Below are 20,626 nucleotides of genomic sequence, written 5' to 3'. Positions count from 1 at the left end.
ATATATATATATTTATTTAAAAATTAAAATTTAAAAGTTTTCATTTGATTTTTTATTGATATTGTTCTTAAGAGTTATTAAATATCTGTGTTAATGCTACTTATTTTTTGAAAATATTTTTAATAGAGAAGACATAAAAGAGAAATATGATGATAAACTTCAAAAAGAAATGAGTGGTCGAACTTTTGAAGTTATTACTCAAATAATGAAGGTACTTGTTCAAAGGAAGATTACTGTACCTGGTTCATTTAAAGGGTAAGTGCAATGAATACAGTATGAAATTTCTATAATTATTAGAAATTTGTTTTTTGTTATAAATGATATTTGATATTGTAAAATTTAATATATTTTTTTGATGGTAAAAAAATTATATATTAATTATTAATTAAGAAATTTTATGTTAAATATTTTAAAGATAATGTCTACTTCAGATTAAAGAATGCTAAAATAATTTTATAACAAACTTTATTTATTGGATATTTTGCTTTCATTTTCTTTTAATATTAGTGATATTGACCAAACACCAGATCAACATTTCTATTCTTAAAAATTCATTTGTATTTTTGTAATAATTTTGTTTTGAAGGTTAATATTTTTGTCTATTTATTCTAGATTTAATTTTCAAAATGACTCTTGTTGAGTTTTTAACTTCATATTTAATTTTCTATTAAAAGAACCATTAAAAATGTTTATTAATCTTATGTCTATTTTAAACAAAATGTAATGTAGTAGTAGTTTTAAAAATATATAGTGTCACTCTTTGAATTACTTTACAATTTAGTTTTGATTTCAATTGCAATGGACTTTGGTTAATTGGGTCACATTGGGCTTTTTTATTCTAGATAAATGGCTGCCTCAATTACAGTATTAAATTTTTCATAAACTCTTAATCATATAAAACAAAAGATAAACTACTATTTACTGACAAAAATAAAATACTTAAATTCTGGAACCAATGATTCAAATAACAAAGAAATGTTTATGCTCTAAATATTTCAATTTAATATATGAATTAAATATTAATTGTTATAAGGATGTTTACCAAATTTTTATGATAATGTCTTTAAATTTCTTGACTCGTGTTCTTTGCTGCACCAAAAATGCAATTTTGGAGACAAATTCCATATGAATGTTTTCAACAATCAAAATGAAAATATGCCACACAGATGACTAGAACTTTGATTCTTCATTTTCTGCTATAATTTCATTTCCCTACTTATTAGCCATTTCGTAGGAGTTTAGAAATTATTCATGCATTCTTTTTAGTATAATATGAAACTGCTAAACTTCATTCTAAGCCTCTAAAAGTATTGAGACTTGGTATTTTTTTACAATAATCAAAATCTTCCATCTATCACTTTCTGGTATGTTTGAACAGCATAATACATTTATATGATCTATTTCTTTTTTTCACAGTAAATCTATCAGTGTTGAGAATTTGTAGCTCAGAGATCTGTTTAGCATGGCATGATAAAACTGGCTTGTTTCATCAGCATTGTAAATAGCTATACAAAATTTTTGAAGGAAGTGTGGCAATTTTGTGGGTTTTCATTGTTTAACACTTGCAATATCAGCATTGTCTTTTTGTTATGTACTCTCTTGAATTTAATGTTATGTTTAAATATTTATTGATACTGATATAACAACTATATGTTGCTTTGAAATCACTGAAATACAGTTTTTAGCAAATTTTTCTGATTTAATTTTTAGCATTGGATTACTTTTGTGCACATTCTGTCCATTTATGATAGAGAATCATTGATTGAAGACTTTCTGGATCCTTGTCTTCAGACTTTTATTTTTGGAATTTTTCTGTTGTTGTTAGCATAATACCATTCATCATGCAGAGCATCTTGCTTTTGTAACACATGCAATTATAGATTTTAACACTTCAGTTATCTTTGTGAGTGAGCAATGACTGGTGCTATATATGATCTTTTGATTTGATCACATCACTATCCTGATTAATAGTATGATGTTCCAAATAACTGAAATAAATTCTGATTTTCTTAATTTGTGTTTTGTCTTTAAATTTGTCCCAACTAAATAGCTGCCTCAATTAATCAATTATCCTATTTATTTGAATCTACTGTAATAATTTTTGTAAAGTATCTTAATTTCTGAATGATTTATTATCATAAATTTTTGCAAGCTTGATTAAATGGAAAAATAATAAATTATATGGCTTTACAAACAGAACTGTTTTAAATAATAAACTGTGTACAGACTTTGCATAAATACTTTTTAATTTAGACGAAAGGAAAATGATGTAGAAATATATTTTTGTTAAATTTAATAGAAAATTTTCATCTCTAAACTTTTGTGTTAAAATACTTTAACATGAAAGTGTTACTCTTGAACATATCATACAACATGATTAATTTTTTTCATAACTAATAATAGCAAGTAAGATGTAAAATATTGTTTATGCTTTAAGTATTTATATATTTGTCCTTTTTAAAAGATTATGGAAGAAATATGATTTGAAATATGTAAATTCTAGTTATGTTAAAAAATTTTAATACCATTTTTCAATTAGGCATTCTGGTACAAATGCTATTACATGTTCTTATCGTGCTGGTAATGGACTCCTATACCCTCTTGAAAGAGGTTTTATTTACATACATAAACCTCCTGTTCATATTCGATTTGATGAAGTTGCCTGGGTGAATTTTGCAAGAAGTGGAGGAAGCACTAGATCTTTTGACTTTGAAATAGAAACAAAAAATGGAGTTGTACATACATTTAGTAGCATTGAAAAGTAAGTAAAATTTTAACAATTTTATAGACTCAATTTTGATTTTATATATTTTACACTTTTTTCTTGTCTATAGAGAAGAATATAGTAGACTGTTTGATTTTGTCACTAGCAAAGATCTTAGAATTAAAAATAGAGGACCAAGTGGAGTGGTGAGCTTATAAATAAATTTTTTATGTTTAAAATCTGACACATTCAATATTTGTGGTGTTAATTTTTTTTTTCAAAATAACCATGATGTGCTTTTGTTTGATTTTTTTAATTTTTATAATCACTTATGTTTTGTATCTTTATTTACATAGTAACAATTTGAAAATTACTTATAATTTCTTAATTTATCCGAATTAAAAATAACGGTTTCCTATTAATGTTGAATGTAAGATACCCAAATATCTGTAGAAACTTATTTAAAAACAAAGATTCTTGTACTATAATAATTTCTAAGAATTATATACAATACAATACAAAAAATCATATTGCAAAATATTAAAAATTATTATTATACTACTAGTAATAGTCTTTCTAACTTTTTTAATTTGAATCTGCTTGCTTTAAACTGGGGGAAATACAGTGTTGTTCAAAAAGATGAGCAGATTTTGGATATTCAAAACAAACTGTAAGGAACGGAATTACATTCTGCACATCACTAGATAGAGGAAGGTTCAAAGTTTTAAAAATTTGCCCAGAAGTTCCATTCAAGGCCACACAGTGGCACTATTTCTTGTTTATAGGAAAATGGCAATGCTATAGAAGTCATTTTGTGTGCTGCAATTTGCAAAATGTGAATCCATTGAAGTGCAACTGTTTGATGGATCAACAGTGGAATTTCCACTGTTGATTCATCAAACAGCTGCCTTGTCATAAGCAAATTTATGGTGGCATAAAAATACATACATGGTTGCATATACAAATGATAATGCACTGGTTATCCTTGCACATCAGATGAAAATGTTGAACATGTCCAAGGTGTGTTTGAATGGAGTCCTAGGAAATATACGACACTGGTAAGCACTGAGTTGGAATTCCTCAAACAACAGTTTGGTGTGTTCAAAATTTTAAAGCTTTTAAAACGTTGAACCTTATTTTATTCAGTGAAATGCAGAATATATTACCATTCCTTGCAATTTTTTTGAAATAAAATTTAAAATCTGCTCTATTGTTTTGAATAACCTGTACTGTTCTATATTTTATTTATTTCATGCTAGACTGATAAGTCCATGTTTTAAAAGAATAGACCATTTTACATATTTTTTTCAGTAACTTAGCATCATATTTTTGACTAGGTTTGGTTTATTTTAAAGATATGCTTCTTTCTCCAGCTAAAGTTGACAATTTAGTTTTGTTTCATAGAAAATTTATTAATCATTATGGTAATGATTTATTTTTTCAGATAGTTTCATGAACATTAAAAAATGAAAATATATCACAATTCATGATGATAAATCTGCAAGAAACATATATTTGTAATAAGATTTAGATGTAATCTTATGCAATTGATATTAAACCATAAGTTATATATGAAATTGACTATAGTTAGATTATAATCTGTACAAATAAACTAACCAAAATTTTATTGATGATGACCAGAAATTATAAATTATTAAAAATAAGTGTCAGCTGTTTTATATTATTTAAACTTAATAGCTAACTTATTTAGAGTAAATTGATAACTATATTTTTAATGGTTTTAAGTTTGTAATTTTAGTTATTATAAATCTTATATGATTTTTAATTTTAGTCTAAAGAAAAACCTGTATATAAGGAAGATGAAATTGTTGATTCAGATATGGAAGATGAACCTGATGCATATCTTCAAAGAGTTAAGGATGAAGGAAGACAAAGAGAAGGAGCAGAAGGCTCATCAGAAGATGAATCTGATGAGTCATTTAATCCAGAAGGCAGTGGAAGTGAAGTTGCTGAAGAGTAAGTTTAATATATTAAGTTTTTATATTAAAAATATTTGAAACATTTAATGCATTGCAATACTGTAATAAAAAAATTAGTCTTTCTTGAGAATTCTTAAAATTTTGATTCAGTTAGTATTTTCATGCATACTTGATCTTCCTCCTTAGAATCAATATAATATAATAAAAAAAAGTAATAAAAAAAAAGAAAAACAAACTTTTTGAGGAATTTACCAGTGGCATGCTGTCCATGGAAGCTGAGGAAGCACCACTTCCCTTGTATTTTCTAAAATATAAATACATAGTGTGCGATTATTTTCATATTTTAACGTACTTTGAATTAATTAAAAATAATATTTTATTATAACTGCATTATGTATCTTATTACAAATTTCTGTACATGTGAAAAACAATGATAAGATTGTTTTTTTAACTCTTTCCACCCTGTGGGCACTAAGAGGGCCTCTTTTTGCAAGCCCATTATGGGTTCGGCCAGGCCTACAAGGGGCTGAGGGTGGTGAGGGATGGGGCCTGACATATCTGAATGGACCACACCAAAAAATTCTTAGGGTTTTTTCGACCCATTCAGATTTGAACCTGGGTCTCCCAGAGCAGTAGGCTGCTACCTTGACCGCTCGGCCATCCGGCTGCTAATGATAAGATTGCTATTATATATTTAAATATAAATTTGTATATGCATATTCCAATGGAAGCGCTGTATTGTCAAATATGGGACAGCTTCCATGGCAAAAATATTTGAATCCTGTAAAGCAGCCAGATTACACGCATTCGTGCATGCGCTTTACAGAGCACCAACCTCGTGATTTAGCTCGTGGATGCTTTACACCAAAATATCATATAACACTTCCAATGATTCTATCTATGGCTGCCACAGCTTTCTTATCATCAAATGTCACCACATGCCAGTGGAATTTACAATTGCTGAATATATTAATATTCGTATGTATTTAGCTTAACATATTTTATGTGGAAATAGCTTGTTTATGACAAAATAGTTCAAATGAATCTTATGCATATATAAAATTGCTAATGTTCATTAAATAAACATTTTTCAGTTTCATTGCAGCCATTTTTACCCTCACATAATATGTAAAGCAGTGTTTCTTAACAGGGGGGCTGCCAAATTATGCAAAATTTCCTTCAGAATATAATAAAAAGAAAATTGATGTATAACCGAATATCATATTGAGAAGTGAAATAAGAAAGATAAAGTTTTCATATTTAGTTTTTTTTTATTTATTTCTTATCTCTTCCTACATACAACTTTGTTAGTACAGAAGAAATAAATGCAAATATGTTACTTACATTGCAGTATTTACTTCTTTTATTCCAAAGTAATTCTAAGAAAATATTAATGCTTGGAATTTTAAAAATAATTAAGAAAAATAGTAGGCTTAGTAGTATGCTTTGAAAATTTAAATGTTTTTGCAAAAGATATGCAAAAACTTTACGACAAGTTGTGGGTGTTTTAGTTTTAGTTTCATTTTAGCATGAACTTTGGATTGAATAATAGTGCATTTTTTTCTTAGTGTTTAGTTTTAATTATTTATAATTAACCCATAAAAATGAGCAAAAAACAGAAAGGAACATTAGAAAATTTTTTTAATGTAAGTAATTGCGGACCAGAACCTTTAAAAAGAAATATAGTGAAGAAAATACTAGTGAAAGTTCTGACAATGATACAGTGAAAAATGCAATGGAAAAAACCACAAGTCCTAAAACTGAAGGTATAAAATTAAATAGCATTAAAAGTAGAAAATATGATTGTGATTATATCAAATATGGGTTTATAAGCATAGGAGTTCAAGGAATTAATTTATATTTGTTTATAATAATTTTGTATTTTTAAAAAAAATGGGGTCACAAAAAAATTATGAAATATTTGGTGGGCTGCAAGTATAAAAAGGTTAAGAACCACTGATATAAAGTACAGAGTTATATATAGCACTAATTCTAAAATTTGAAGTTTTAAAGAATAATTTGTTTAAATTGGAATAAATATAAATACCAGATGAATTTAAATAAAGAAAAAACTTTGTAGCATTTTGTAGCTATTTGTCAAACTTTTTACAACTTAAAATTTGTATTTTGATAAAATTAACAATATTATAATAAGTTCTAAAATAAAATTGTTTTAAAATTTAGATATTCTTTTTTTGGTGAAATAAGAAATCATGATTTGATTTACTTTGAATGTGCTCTATTTGTTAATCATATTAAATTTAGAAAAGATATATATATCTTCACAACTATACATACATGGTTGTATTGTTAATAGTCTGAATTATGAATATGTTCATGATTGACATATTCATAATTTGACAAGAAAAGATACATATTAATCCTAACACGACTTTTGACTTTTGAATGCTATAACACAACTTAAGTTAATTATTTAGATTTTATAATATTTAAATTAACAGATAGATATTCAATTAAGGTATTTTTTAAACTCTAAGTCTTAGACTTATATACTAACCTCATATCGCATAAATTAGCATCCTTTCATTCTCTCTCTCAAAAAAAAATAAAAAAAAAAAAAAATAGTAGTAATAGACTTCACACTTAAAACAAAGATGAAAAATTGATTAGTATTACTGACACAGCAAAATCGCTTGGATTTCTTAAGAAAATTAAACCTTTTATTACTTTATTCACATCTTTATCTTTTGGGTAAATTATCCAATCAAGTAGCTAAAGAAGACAAATTCACTTCTCTTACCTTCACTGTTAAACAGTTAGCTGTTTTACTCAAGCTTCATACCAAAATATCAAATATAAAACTATACTAAAGATTGAGATTCAATAAAATCAGTAGGAAGTAGACATTTCAGACACAATCCACGAGAAAACTATGGGAATCTGATAAAACTTGTCTTAAATGTTGATTCAATATAACATTAGATAAAAGAAACACAGAATATTACACTTTAGTTAGCAAAAAATAATCTGTGACATTCTTAGTGCTATAGGCATCATAAAATATGTTTATAGGATAAACCTATACTATTATATAAAGTCAGAAAATGTTTTCCACTCAGATTATTAGAATAACTAAATATATATTCTTTCTAAATAGGACATCATCATTTGGCAAACAGAATGCATGCCAGTAAATTAAATTTGGAAAGAAATTTTACATGAATGATTTCTCCTTAATTTTTTTTTACCAGAAAAAATATTTAAATTTTGAAACAATTTTATTTCAGAGCTTTTGTCATTTTTAAGTTGTAAAAAATTTGACAAATGTTTACAAAATTTCATGAAGTAATTAATCTATTTAAATTTGTTTTTTTTTATTTGAATTCATCTGGCACTTATACTTGTTCTAATTTTAAAAAACTATTCTTTATGATTTCAAATTTTAGAATTAATGTTCTATATAACTTTTCTATATATGTTAACTTATATGAAGTTGAAAATTTTATTTTAATGATCTTAAGATTGGTTCTTTTAATAAGCATGTTTGTATGTAAAATTTAATAATGGATGCTGAGTTTTATTCATTTTAAAGATAGCTTAAGAAGAAGAATTTTAAATAGAAAAAATATATTAATTACGAAAAAAAAAGAAAAAAAATCATTATTATTGTGCTTGTCTATGTTCAAAGTAATAAAAAAGGTTAATAAGTTAATAAAGATTCAACAAACAGCATAACATTTAATTTTTTAAAATAGCTATAATTTTTAATGCTTCTGGATCATTATAATCAAAGCTGTAACTTAACAAACTTTCATGTAAAACTAATTTTTTTTATAACTTTTAGACTATAGAACTAAGAAGAAACTATGTTTTTAGATTAATTGTTGACAAAAATTTTTAAGTACTTTTAATAATTTTGTTAGCATTAAATATAATACCAAAAGACAGTTTTATTATTTATTTTATAATTTTCAGTGTGTATGTAATCATTCTGTATTTCATGATCTGTTTTATATGTTTTTTAAACAGATTTGACACTGATGCTTCCAGTAGCTCAGATAGTGATGAAGGTAGTGGTTCAGGATCAGATAAAGAAAAGAAGAAATCAAAAGAAAAAGTTAAAGAAAAGAAGAGTAAAAGTGCTAAAACAGTGGTAAATATTTATTTAAAACAGAACTAGTTTTGGTTTAAAAATAAGTTTGCACATTTATTACTTAAATATCTAAAAAGTCTTAAAAACAAAGATTAAATGACCACTCTGATTTTATAATTTATATTTTTATAGTTTATAAAGTACTCAAAACTTAAAACTATTACAATTAAAAACTCAATAACTTAGATTTTATATCTAAAAACCTAAACTATAGTTCAATAATCAATCAATCAGAGACTTACAGCTGAGAGTTGTGCTAATTTTTAAGTAAGTTGAATTATGTGATTTGGTCCAAAGGTAGACAATAAAGGTGTGTACAGTATATACAGATTATTTAGTCATTTAGGTAGGACTATTGAGAGAGGAAGGGAGCTAGGAATTTTTCACCAGGCCTGACAAAAACTTGAGGGACTGTAATGGTCTTACTCCTGTAAATTAATATTGTTTTTATTTTTAAAAAAATAGTCTTAAAGACTGCTTTTTTATTAATATAGAAACCTCTTGTGTATTTCATTTGTTCAATATTAAATGGCAAAAGAGGTCTGGTAAGGAAAAAAGAACCTGCTTTATTTCCAGGCAGAATACAAGCTCATGATGACCTGTGTAACTTACATCATGCTATATAATCATAGAGGTCAAATGACCTATATGATTATACAGCATGATTTCAATTAATATAGTATAAGTAGAAATCAGAAGTCCAGGTAGCATAATTGGTAACAGTTATTCTGCTACTAGATACAAAAGCATGATGCATCTAGTAAGCAGAAGTGAATTTGAGTTCTACTTTGTATTGATTTTTTTGTTTTAAGTTTAAAAAAAATTCAAATTAACTAATTTAAATCCTTATTTATTAATCTTAGTGCAAGATTGCAGTTGGACTAAATCTTATATTATTATGATACATGAATATGTAAACTTATAGAAAATATACATACATATATACATATTATATATTTTTTTTTGAATGTCAGATTTATAGTTACAAATTTTGATTGATAATATATGAATAATCAATAAAGAAAGAATAATAATATAATATGTAACTTTTTCATTTATCAATAAATAACTAAAAAATTAAAATTAATATTTTAATTTAAAGTTTATATTTATAGTTTTGCATTAAGTGCACAAATTAAATTCACTGAGAAAAGATTACAGTCATACCCCGGACTTATGCGATAGGTGGGACCAAGCGATAACCGCGTAAGTCGAATTCGCGTAAGTCGGGGTATAATTTCGCATATAAATACATACAAATTATTTATAATTGGGACCGGAGACTAAAGAAAACAATAATTTAGAAAAAATGTTTAATAAAATCTTAGATAATACATATGTATAACAAATTATATTATTATACAATTTTTCACATTAACGGGGCGCTTCTGTCTGCCGAGGCTGTTGGCGTATTTTTCCACTCACCTCAAAAACAGGCAAAGAACTTATTCTACTAATTAAAAATAGTTAAATTTTTTTTTTTTTGATTTTGTGTTGTNTCTTTTCTTGTTTGATGCAGAAGAATCAGTTCTACTTCGTTTGGATGACATAGTAGAGTGTTAAGATTAATCATATTCATTATTGTAAACCGCGCTTAAGTTAGGCGCCATCTATTCATTTCTTTTGTATGTCCGACGATCAAAAGACCGCTTGGGATCGAGTCTGTTTATAATTTGAAAGGTAATCTTGTCAGTTGTATATACAAAAGGTAAATTGTTTACAAAATGAGTCTTTGTTTATTATCTGATAAATGTATACTTTTTTCGTCAATTGTTCACAATTGCCGATGCCGTTGTGTAAAATCCAAGTAGGATGTATGTAAGCTAATAAATGTTCTCGCCATCTTATCTTGCCATTTGGTTCGTTCACGGTTACAAGAAATCACCACATAGTCTCTCAAGTCTCTGTAGATATAACAAACAGAAATAAATTTCACAAAATAAATTGTAGCTATGCGTCGATTCCGCGCGACACATCCGAACATGTAAGCTGGACAATAGTGTGGGGGGAGTGAATAATCAAGAGTTGCGTGGCACTCAAACAAAAGATGAATCAACGAGATTTGAAAATCGCGTAACTCCGGGTTCGCGTAAGTCGGGGTATGACTGTATTTTATAAATCATTATTTGATTAATTATTAGATAATAATTTTTAAAAAATTGAAACCAGCAACTTAAAAGTTCTTAATTTAATATATATTAATTTCATATAATAATAAAAAGTTAAGAAATTCATATATTTCTTTTAGAAAGAACCAGGAACTAGGAAGAAACGTAAAAAGCAGCCTAAAGATGAAAATAGACCTAAACGACCTCCAACTGCATATTTATTATGGTTAAATGAAAACAGAAAAACACTCAAACAAGAAAATCCAAAAATAACAATTACTGAACTTACAAAGAAGGCAGGAGAAGCTTGGAGAGAGGTTTCTGATAAATCTGTGAGTTTAATAAATATAGTTTTGAATGTCACTTGAAAATAGTTAATATTTTCAAATATGTTTAAATGTTTTCTCTCTCTCTATATATAATATATATATATATATTTACAGTTAAATTTAAATTTTTTTGTTGAATCTGTGTTATATAAAAAATATAATATAAAATTAGAAAATATCATCAACAGAAAATGTTGATTCATTGATTATTAACAATTTCTAAAATTAACAAAAAATACTTCTATAGTGTTGTAGAGTAATAATTCCGTTAGTGATGAAAAATTAAATATATTATGTAAATTGCTGAAAGTGCTATGAAAGTGAAAGACTTGGAGAATGAAAATACCAAAGATATATTTTTAATTTTATCAGAAAGGATTGAAACAAATTCTTATATTTTGATTTTCAAATAGCTGATGTATTTTAGTTTTTGTTTTTCATGACACAAAACGATTAATATTTTTATTTTAAATATAGTTGGTCGTGTAAAACCGACAGCCAGACTTAGACACTTTGTGACTATAGAATCTTACTGTACAATGTAGACTTTGGATGCATTTTAGAATTTTTGTCATGAAATGCATCTCAACTTCCTTTTTACAGTAGTTTAAAGTATTTAATCATTTTATATCAAAAAAACAAAACTTACACATACAAAAATATAGAAATGTTATCTATTTTACAAATGACATATCTATATTTTTATCATATTTGGTTAACTAATCTGTTTCTATTAAGTTAGTTTAAATTATAAATAACAACAGCAATGAGTATTACTTGCTAAGTTTTCATATCTGTTGATTTGAGTAGAAAATTCAATTTCATAATAAAATTCTAAATTTAGATTTATTTATTACTTCAAGAAAAATTCCTGTTAATGATTTGCTGAAATTGTTCTGAACTCTCCTAATTTTTTACAATAATTTTCTTTCAAAATAATCGGTATATTAGTTTAACTTAATAATATAAATTATTACTCTTATANAATGCTACCAAAGAAAAAAAATTATGTACAGTAATTCCAAATGTCATGAAAATCTTAATTGCTAAAATAAATAAACTAAAAAACATTTAATTTTTTATATAATTTATACCAAAAATTGTTAATAATACTTTTCGTTAATATTAGTTTAATTAATATAGTACTTTGATATAATTTACAAAAAATAAATATTTCTAAATGAAATAAGTGGAGTTTTTTAAATCAAGTTTTAAATTCTGTACTAAACGCTGTAAGATACGCACATGCAACTCAGCGTGCCGATTGGCTAGCGTATGTCAGATGATCACTCCTCAACTTATTATCATCATTTTGCCCGACTAGGTAATAGCAGTATTCATAATGACTGGTCAATTTGATAAATTAATCAATATTTATCACACTGCCCGCCCTATTTGGTCATCATTCATAATGCCGGATTAATCACTTTGTCCATAACATATACATGGATTAGGCATTAAAGTGTCACCATGTAGACTCACCTTTTCACAGTTTAACAGTTAACATTTTCTGTACATCATAAAAATGAATATCATTTGATTGCTAATTACTCTGACATGATTTCATTCATTCATATAGATTTTGTGTCCTGATTTGCCATTTCTCAGAATACAGATATAATGTCTGTAAATTTAACAGTTTAACATATTGGATCATAATATTAAGTTGATCTTATGAAATTTTTTTGTTCTGCTTTTGTCTATTTTTATAGGATTTATTCTAAATATGAGCTTCATTCCAGAATTTTTGATTAATTTCAGATAAAACTATATTTTATAAACATTTAAAAATTACTGAAAGATAAGTTGATATAAATGTACTACAAATGTTATAAATGTTTGATATGCTTACAAAATATAAGTTAATTAATTTAATATTAGAATAAAAAATTAACTTTACCTCCATGATGATGTGAAAGGCTTCCTCCTATTTGCAATATTTCGTCCCTGGCACCATCCTTTAAATTCAAATAAGTTATTCTCTAAAGAGATAAAGAAATTTTTATGTACAAAAATGCTTACCTCTAATAACTTGTGTATTTCAACTGGATTTTCAAGTCGCCCTTGATTAAATATAATATAAAAATAAACACAGGCACCCGTTTCGTAACATTGAGTCACACGACTACTAACTAGTGGCATATATGTCATATTATAAAACTGTGCATCTCTGATCACTCGATCTTTTACATTTTGTACCATGTCAGTAATTCTAAAAGTTAAAAAAGTAAGTTAAATAACCTTCATTATTTACATTTAAGCAAAATAGCATTATTATTTACCTATCCCATGATATAGATGTTTCAAAGGATTCTCCAAAAACTCCATACTTTAGTCCTTCATCCTTAAAAAAAATATAAAAATGAATAACAATTAACTTATCTACAGAAGTGATAATACTAGAATAATTTTTATAATGAATTTTATTTTATCAACTTTAAGTTATTTCTGAAGAAAATAAAATAAAAATGATAAATGTAGATCTTAATATTAATTATGTAATGAAGTATCATCTAATCTGAATAAAACAGAGAATAATGGATAAAATTGCTCTTTATTAAAAATGATGCATTTTGGATTGGAATTTTGCCAATTCCTATTCAGGTTAGGAAAAATTAAAATGAAACAAACATTATATACAAAGTCATAAAGAAAAACTTTTTACTTTTGTCCATGTATAAAATAAAAAAAATGTAAATATATTTTCATTGTTGATATTTACATAAATGTATCTAAAGAAGTATAAAAACTGAATTTGAACTGCATGCTGAAACTCGCTTTTCTTACTTTGTCTAATGAAGTTAATTTTTTATAATTTATAAAGAAAAATATTTTAACATGAATTGTTTCTTAAATTTTCAATTTCATAAATTATATTAGAAAGCTATTTTATACAATATTATTTTTATAATTTTTTATTATTTTAAATAAACCATCAATGGATGATTTATCAAATTTTTCAATATATTAAATATATTTTATGAGAGAGACATACCCTGAGATAGGCTATAATAAATGTTAGAAAGTAACCTAATTTGCCATTTTCTTCACCTGCAGCAATTCCACTGTAAGAAAGCATAAAATTTATATCATTAATTTATATAGTTTACAACTTTTTAGTATTTATGTATTAATGTAAATTTAGTAAATAAATGAAAATGTATTAGAAATTCCCATTTTTATAAACTTGTATAATATAACTTACCCATATTTGCGAGCAATTTGATTTAATTGTGAATACAACATTTGTACATCCTAAAAAAAATAAATTTTTTGTTTGAGATTTCAGTTAGGTAGATATAATTAAGAGTGACAATTAAACAGAATGAAAGTACAATTGTTAGAAATGCCACTATCAGTTATATTTCAATACATGACTGAGCTTTGAAATTCAAACACATTTTTTTATTTCTATTCTCTCCGTTTTATAATTATTATTATTATTATTTAGTTTTGAAAATATACTGGTTTACAAGAGATTGAAATAAAAAAAATACTGGTCTGTGAATACAAAAGTTTGAAAACATTTCTATCAGTGACCTGCAGGTCATTGTGAGACCCAGTGACATTTTCAAGGTACCCACATTGAATGTTTTGAAATTGTTAAACTTAAAAATTATGCAAAATTTTAATAGATGAGGTGTCAAATATATTTATATATAGTGTGAAAGAGAGACCCTAAAGTTGTAAAAAGTCTTAAAAGTCACAAATAATGAATCTCATATAGAAAAGTTGTCATCAAATAAAGTAGATTATGCATTAAATGAAATACTTGGTTCCTATAATCATATCATTTTCTTTTTACTTATATGGAATTTATTGCTATTTTTCTTAAAGTAAAATTTGTAAGCATTTTTTTATCACTGAAATTAAATATTTGACCTGTGATTTGGAATCACTAAATTTCAAATTCAATTTTGATCCACCTTCAGTAAAAGATCCTCCATTACTGTTATATATGATAAAAACACTATAAATGGTTTTTCTTAGCTTTCACTTTTATAGCTATAACTAATTACTCCATTTTAAGTTCTGGTTATCATCTTTAATTATGATAAACTTAGTGTCTTAAATTTCTCTGTTTAAAAAAATAACTCAAAGTGAAAATTGTGTGTAAACACACACAGTTTTCACTTTGAGTTATAAAAATGTTATAAAAATTTTTAAAAATAAAATCTCATATTATTAATAAATATAAAAAGGTAAAAGGCTTAATTTTGAGTAGAGAGAGATGTTATTAGCATTTANATATATATAATATTTATGAATATAATATCTACAGGAAGGAAGAAAAATTAGAAAAAGGTGAAAAGAAAAGCCCAAAAAAACAAAAAGAAAAACGATCACCTTCCAAAGTGTCAAAATCTCCTACAAAGCCTAATTCTCAATATAAAAGCAAAGAATATATATCAACGAGTAATGAGAGTGAAGATGACGATGACGACGATGATGACAAACCCTTGAAACCAAAAAAAGAAAAGGTATAATAATTTTACATATTTGTATGTATGAAATCATGTTCAGTAAAATTATAAATACTGTACTTTCATGTGTATTATCCAAGTTAAAAGACAAGGTATAAAAGTGTGGGTTATGTAATTGGATGGCTATATGCTAATTTTAAATTGCAATTGTGAACTCATACCTATAGAACACAGCTGCTTCATAAACACAGGTATTTTTTTTTTACTCTTCTCACCCAGTGAGCACTAATATCAGATGGCCTTTTTAATGAAGTCCATTGTGGATTTCTGACATGTTAACAACTCAGCCATCTGGCCAGTGCAGGCATGGGGTTTATAGTGAGGCAGATTGTCAAATATTTATTTTGTTTTAGCAATATTTTGCAGGAGAAACTTCTTAACATATAGGCGTTAAATTACAAATGAATGTTGCTAGATTGACAAGTGCTTTTGACGATAATTACTTTCGTCTTCATCAGGTCGTTAAAAATGGTTAAAGTCCTCTTTTTGAATATAAATATCAAATTATTCCAATGATATTAACGTTTTGGAACAAAAGCAATGGTAGAACATAAAGAAAAAGAATTTAAATAAAAGCACGTGCGGTTATAATGCGCATGTGCTATAAGCCTCCAAACTGTGGCGCTAGATACATTGTCTTAGGCAGTTATACAAGTTAACTCACAAAGGGGACAAATCAAGTGTGGGGGGTGTTGCATGGATTTAATATGTTGGTAAGGAGGGCCTCCCAAATATACATGAGGCTTCTGTTATTACAACGTCTTAGAATGACCACCTGGCCCCACAACGGGGTGTGTTGGTGTTGCAACACCATTCTACCGAGCTCAGTTTCACTCTTGCCTGCCCTGATGTTCCTAAATACAATAAGACAACATTCTGGTTGTCATGCCAATATAGTGGGTGTGACCACCTGACATACTTTCCAGTGGGATAGAATAAACCCCAGATCTTTCTAGCATGGAAGTAGGATCTCTGTCATTGGATAGCAACCTCCTAAGACTTGGCCATGGAGAAACTGGCAGAAAAAGTGCATGTCGCCTAAAAATACAGCAAATACGAACAGTGACATGACCACAAAACAGTAGTGCGGGAAGGACTATTGTGGATTCTTTTGGGAGATGTAGTGTAGTAGTGGGAAAAGCAATCTTTTTACCTTATTTAAGATGTACATAAACTTGGCATTAGTATAGCCTGCCTCATTTACTGCAGAGCGTATAGCATTAAGCTCAGTATCAATAGCAGCTTGGCTGGAAGATAACAGAAAGGCCCTTCTGATTAAAGGGGCAATTGCAGCATTGATGTAATGTTGCGGTTGGTATGCTGTAGCAGGGATTAGGGGAGGAACACCGCTGAATTTGTGGAATACGGAATACAGTATAGTATCCCAGAATTTAGTAATTTTTAGATCCAAAAATGCAATTTCTCTTTCATTGTCTTTTTCCCAGGTAAAATTAATTGTGGGATAAATGGTCATGAGAAAATCTTTGAGGGCGAGGAAATCTCCATGGGTATCCTGCCAAGCTACTAGAATAACATCAATGTATCTAAGGTATAACAGCAGATACGCTATCATGAGGGGAAAGCTAAAAACCTTGAATTGAATATTCCTCATGATCAATTCCACCAAAACCGCTGAAAGTGGTGAGCCCATCGGGACTCCTTGCTGATGTAGATATACTTTGCCCTTGAACTGGAAATAATTATTTTTGGAAATAAAAAGTACAGCTTCGCGTAACTCTAAAACTTCTTGCGCTGTAAAGCCCTTCTTGATTAGTAGCGTAGTACCAAGGGATAAAGAGCAACTACATCCAACTTGTAGAAACTATACTCATTTTGTGAAATGTTGTTTAGGACAGAAGATATATGGGCCTTCACCACAATGGAGGAAGAGGTAACCAAACATATTAAATCCATGCAACACCCCCACACTACTTGATTTGCCTCCTTTGTGGGTTAACTTGTATAACTGCCTAAGACAATGTATCTAGCTCCACAGTTTGGAGGCTTATACCACATGCGCATTATAACTGCATGTGTTTTTATTTTAATTCTTTTTCTTATGTTCTACTGTTGCTTTCGTTCCAAAACGTTAATACCATTGGAATAATTTGATATTCATATTCAAAAAGAGGACTTTAACTGTTTTTAATGACCTGATGAAAACGAAAATAATTATCGTCAAAAGCGCTTGTCGATCTAGCGACATTCATTTGTAATTTAACGCCTATATGTTAAGAAGTTTCTCCTAGTAAAGTGTGATCAGTGTGCTGCCCATTTCTGAATTTTAATATTTTGCAGGTTATAAGTGTGAAAATAGTCAAAAAACCTTTATTTTAGTCTCATATTACAAATTGATTTTAGTTATTTTACTTAAACATTCAAGTTTTATGCTCAAAAGTTAAGATGAATTAGATATTTTTAATATACAGTATAAGTTTTCTGTTTAATAACATTGAACTATAATTTTTCCTTTAGCTATCAGACAAAGAAATGAATTCATCTGTTTCATCAGAAGAAGAAATGTCTGTTTCAGGATCTGATTAAATGCAAGGTAATTTCAAAATAAACAGTTTCAACTCATTTTAAAAAATATGCAATTTACATAATTTTTTTTATTATAGGTTAAATTAACTCAAAGAAAACTTCCATTTATGTTTGTGTGTTGTATGTAATAAATTGGAGAGATATTGTAGTTTTTATTATTTTGTGGTAAATACTTTGTTTTATTAAAGTATTTTGTATAAATTTAAATGTAAGAATCATATTGATAAAAAAATTGTCTTAGAAATTTTTGTATTTAGATTTTTCTTTTTAAATTCATTTAATTTATAATTTCTCCTTTCTGCACAGTCAAGAATTTCTCCTATGTTATCAGCTACATTACTCAGGCCTCTAATCTCTTCTTCTAAGCATTGATCTAAATTATACATACATGATAGAATCTGCTTATTAAATAATCACTTTAGGACTCAACTGTACTAATGATAACTGACTGATGATATTGAAAACACATTAAGGCTATAATTAATAGAAATTTTGGTTTTATTAAATATGTCATTAAAGAATAGGGTGCCAAGTTTTTTCATTTTGTTTATTTTGAAGATATTTAAATGTAAAGTTAAAATATCGGTATATTAATTAAGGAAACCAAAACCATTTATTAATGTAGAAACATTTTTAGCCTTTACTAGGCCTTCATCAGTTACTGGAAAATAGAACACATTTGAGTTGTAAAATGGAATAATTGAAAATAAGGGACCCAATAAAGACTGAAAATGTTTCTAGATTAATGATTGATTTTAGTTTCCTTAATAAGCAGATATTTTCATTTTATTTTAAATTAAAAGATATGTTAAAAATTTATTATTTTAGTTATAAATTTTTAATTTTAATTATTTCATGCATTATTGTTTGTCTGCTGGTTTTTTCAGTACCACTTTAATAGCAGCTGTCATATAATTGAAGTAATAAATGTGAACAATTTAAACTATTGTGCTTCATGTAATTAAAGTTTGATGTTTAAAACAGTAGTTAAGACAGCTAACGATTGCTACATTATCAACCATATGTTGAGGCAAATATCACAAAGTTGTTTACTTGAAGAAAATGAAAACTATAACCAAATTTTGATTACAATAAATAAAGTTTTATAAACACATTTTAATTTAATAACTATATTGATTAACCATCACTATGCTGATTGGACATCTATTCATATTTCTGATGGCATATTACAGATGGCTGAGTGTCTTATGTGACACTCAGCCATCTGTAACTCCACACTGGAATGATATATACAGTAGACCCCCTATAACACGGGTTTCTATAATTATGATTCCTATAAGACGGCGAAAAAATTGCGACGGTATCCGTACAAACCTGGTAAAAAACTCCTATAATTCGGTAAAACGTCATCGGGCAGCCGAACTACTTTCTGCTGTCCAGCACCACACTACAGAGAATTTAGGCGGGTAAATTGAGTTTACTATTGTCTGTACGGTATTATATATAAATTAGGTACTGTATATATAATTATATATTAATTTATTGTAACTTTATTATAATTATATATATACTTTCCGCCGTCCAGTGCCACACTACGGAGAGTTTAGGCGAGTAAGTTGTTCACTATCATCTGTACAGTATGTAAATTAGGTACCGTAAGTCTAATACAGTACTGTACTTTTACACATTTCTTGTGAAAGAAACATTTCTTATTCAATGGCCATAAAAATTATTTATATTAATGATGTCTCCAAAGTTCAACGAAGTTTTCGCAGAAAAATAACTTATGAGAAATCGGCTGCGGTTTGGTCCGTTGCTCCACGACAAAAACAAGTTTGAGCAATGGCGACGTCGAACGGTGCACATTTGGTAAGTAATCCTACAATTTTTTGTTTATAGCATAGTTTATACGGATTATTCCCAAAAAATTATACGTGTTTTGGAAATGTTGAGTCGAATTAGTCTAGGAAGTGATTAATTTTATGGAAGAAAACCTTTCAAACAGCCGTAATCCATAAAATTCTCGTGTCGGGCTGTGATTGGCAAGGTCTCCTAAAACATCAATTTCATAAAAAAACGGAACGTATCTACCGTCTTATAGGGGGGTCAACTGTATTGTTGTTAGGCAGCCTTGTTATCTAACATAACATTTGTTATTAACCGTAGAACATTAAAATAGAACTGAAATATCAAACATAACTTATTAATTTTTTATGATTTTAGATTTTCAACAACTTTAAAAATACTGGGAAAACTATGGACCATTATTTATTGGATGAGTACTGATACCTAAATTTCCTTTTGGATATCAAAAGGGGGGAGAGCATATTAAAAACATTTTGAGCAACAGTGGAATAGGTCTTAAGACCTAAATTATAGGCTTCATTATGATTATTTACGTCTTGAAACGTTATATATATGATGCTTGTTTCAAGATGTTTA

At 27.3% G+C, this 20,626-nt stretch overlaps 1 protein-coding gene across 1 annotated transcript in view; it reads left to right on the top strand.

Moving 5' to 3' along the window:
• LOC111640560 (FACT complex subunit Ssrp1-like) overlaps nucleotides 1-18,936 on the top strand; it is a 30,598-nt gene extending 11,662 nt beyond the window's left edge. Inside the window, exons 8-17 of the mRNA XM_023386583.1 lie at nucleotides 127-255; nucleotides 2,540-2,761; nucleotides 2,835-2,910; nucleotides 4,497-4,681; nucleotides 8,635-8,758; nucleotides 11,007-11,198; nucleotides 11,443-11,462; nucleotides 15,478-15,676; nucleotides 18,155-18,230; nucleotides 18,301-18,936. Of these exons, the coding sequence (XP_023242351.1) occupies nucleotides 127-255; nucleotides 2,540-2,761; nucleotides 2,835-2,910; nucleotides 4,497-4,681; nucleotides 8,635-8,758; nucleotides 11,007-11,198; nucleotides 11,443-11,462; nucleotides 15,478-15,676; nucleotides 18,155-18,223 (1,216 nt within the window). The 3' untranslated portion in view covers nucleotides 18,224-18,230; nucleotides 18,301-18,936. The remainder of the gene's footprint in view (nucleotides 1-126; nucleotides 256-2,539; nucleotides 2,762-2,834; nucleotides 2,911-4,496; nucleotides 4,682-8,634; nucleotides 8,759-11,006; nucleotides 11,199-11,442; nucleotides 11,463-15,477; nucleotides 15,677-18,154; nucleotides 18,231-18,300) is intronic.
• The last annotated feature ends 1,690 nt before the right edge of the window (nucleotides 18,937-20,626 follow it).

The sequence above is a fragment of the Centruroides sculpturatus genome, unplaced genomic scaffold (assembly GCF_000671375.1).
Source record: "Centruroides sculpturatus isolate CEXI.00-Female unplaced genomic scaffold, Cexi_2.0 scaffold1457, whole genome shotgun sequence".
Classification (NCBI taxonomy): Eukaryota; Metazoa; Arthropoda; class Arachnida; order Scorpiones; family Buthidae; genus Centruroides; species Centruroides sculpturatus.
Note: the sequence above shows the minus strand (reverse complement) of the source record. Positions and strands in the feature narration are given on the sequence as shown.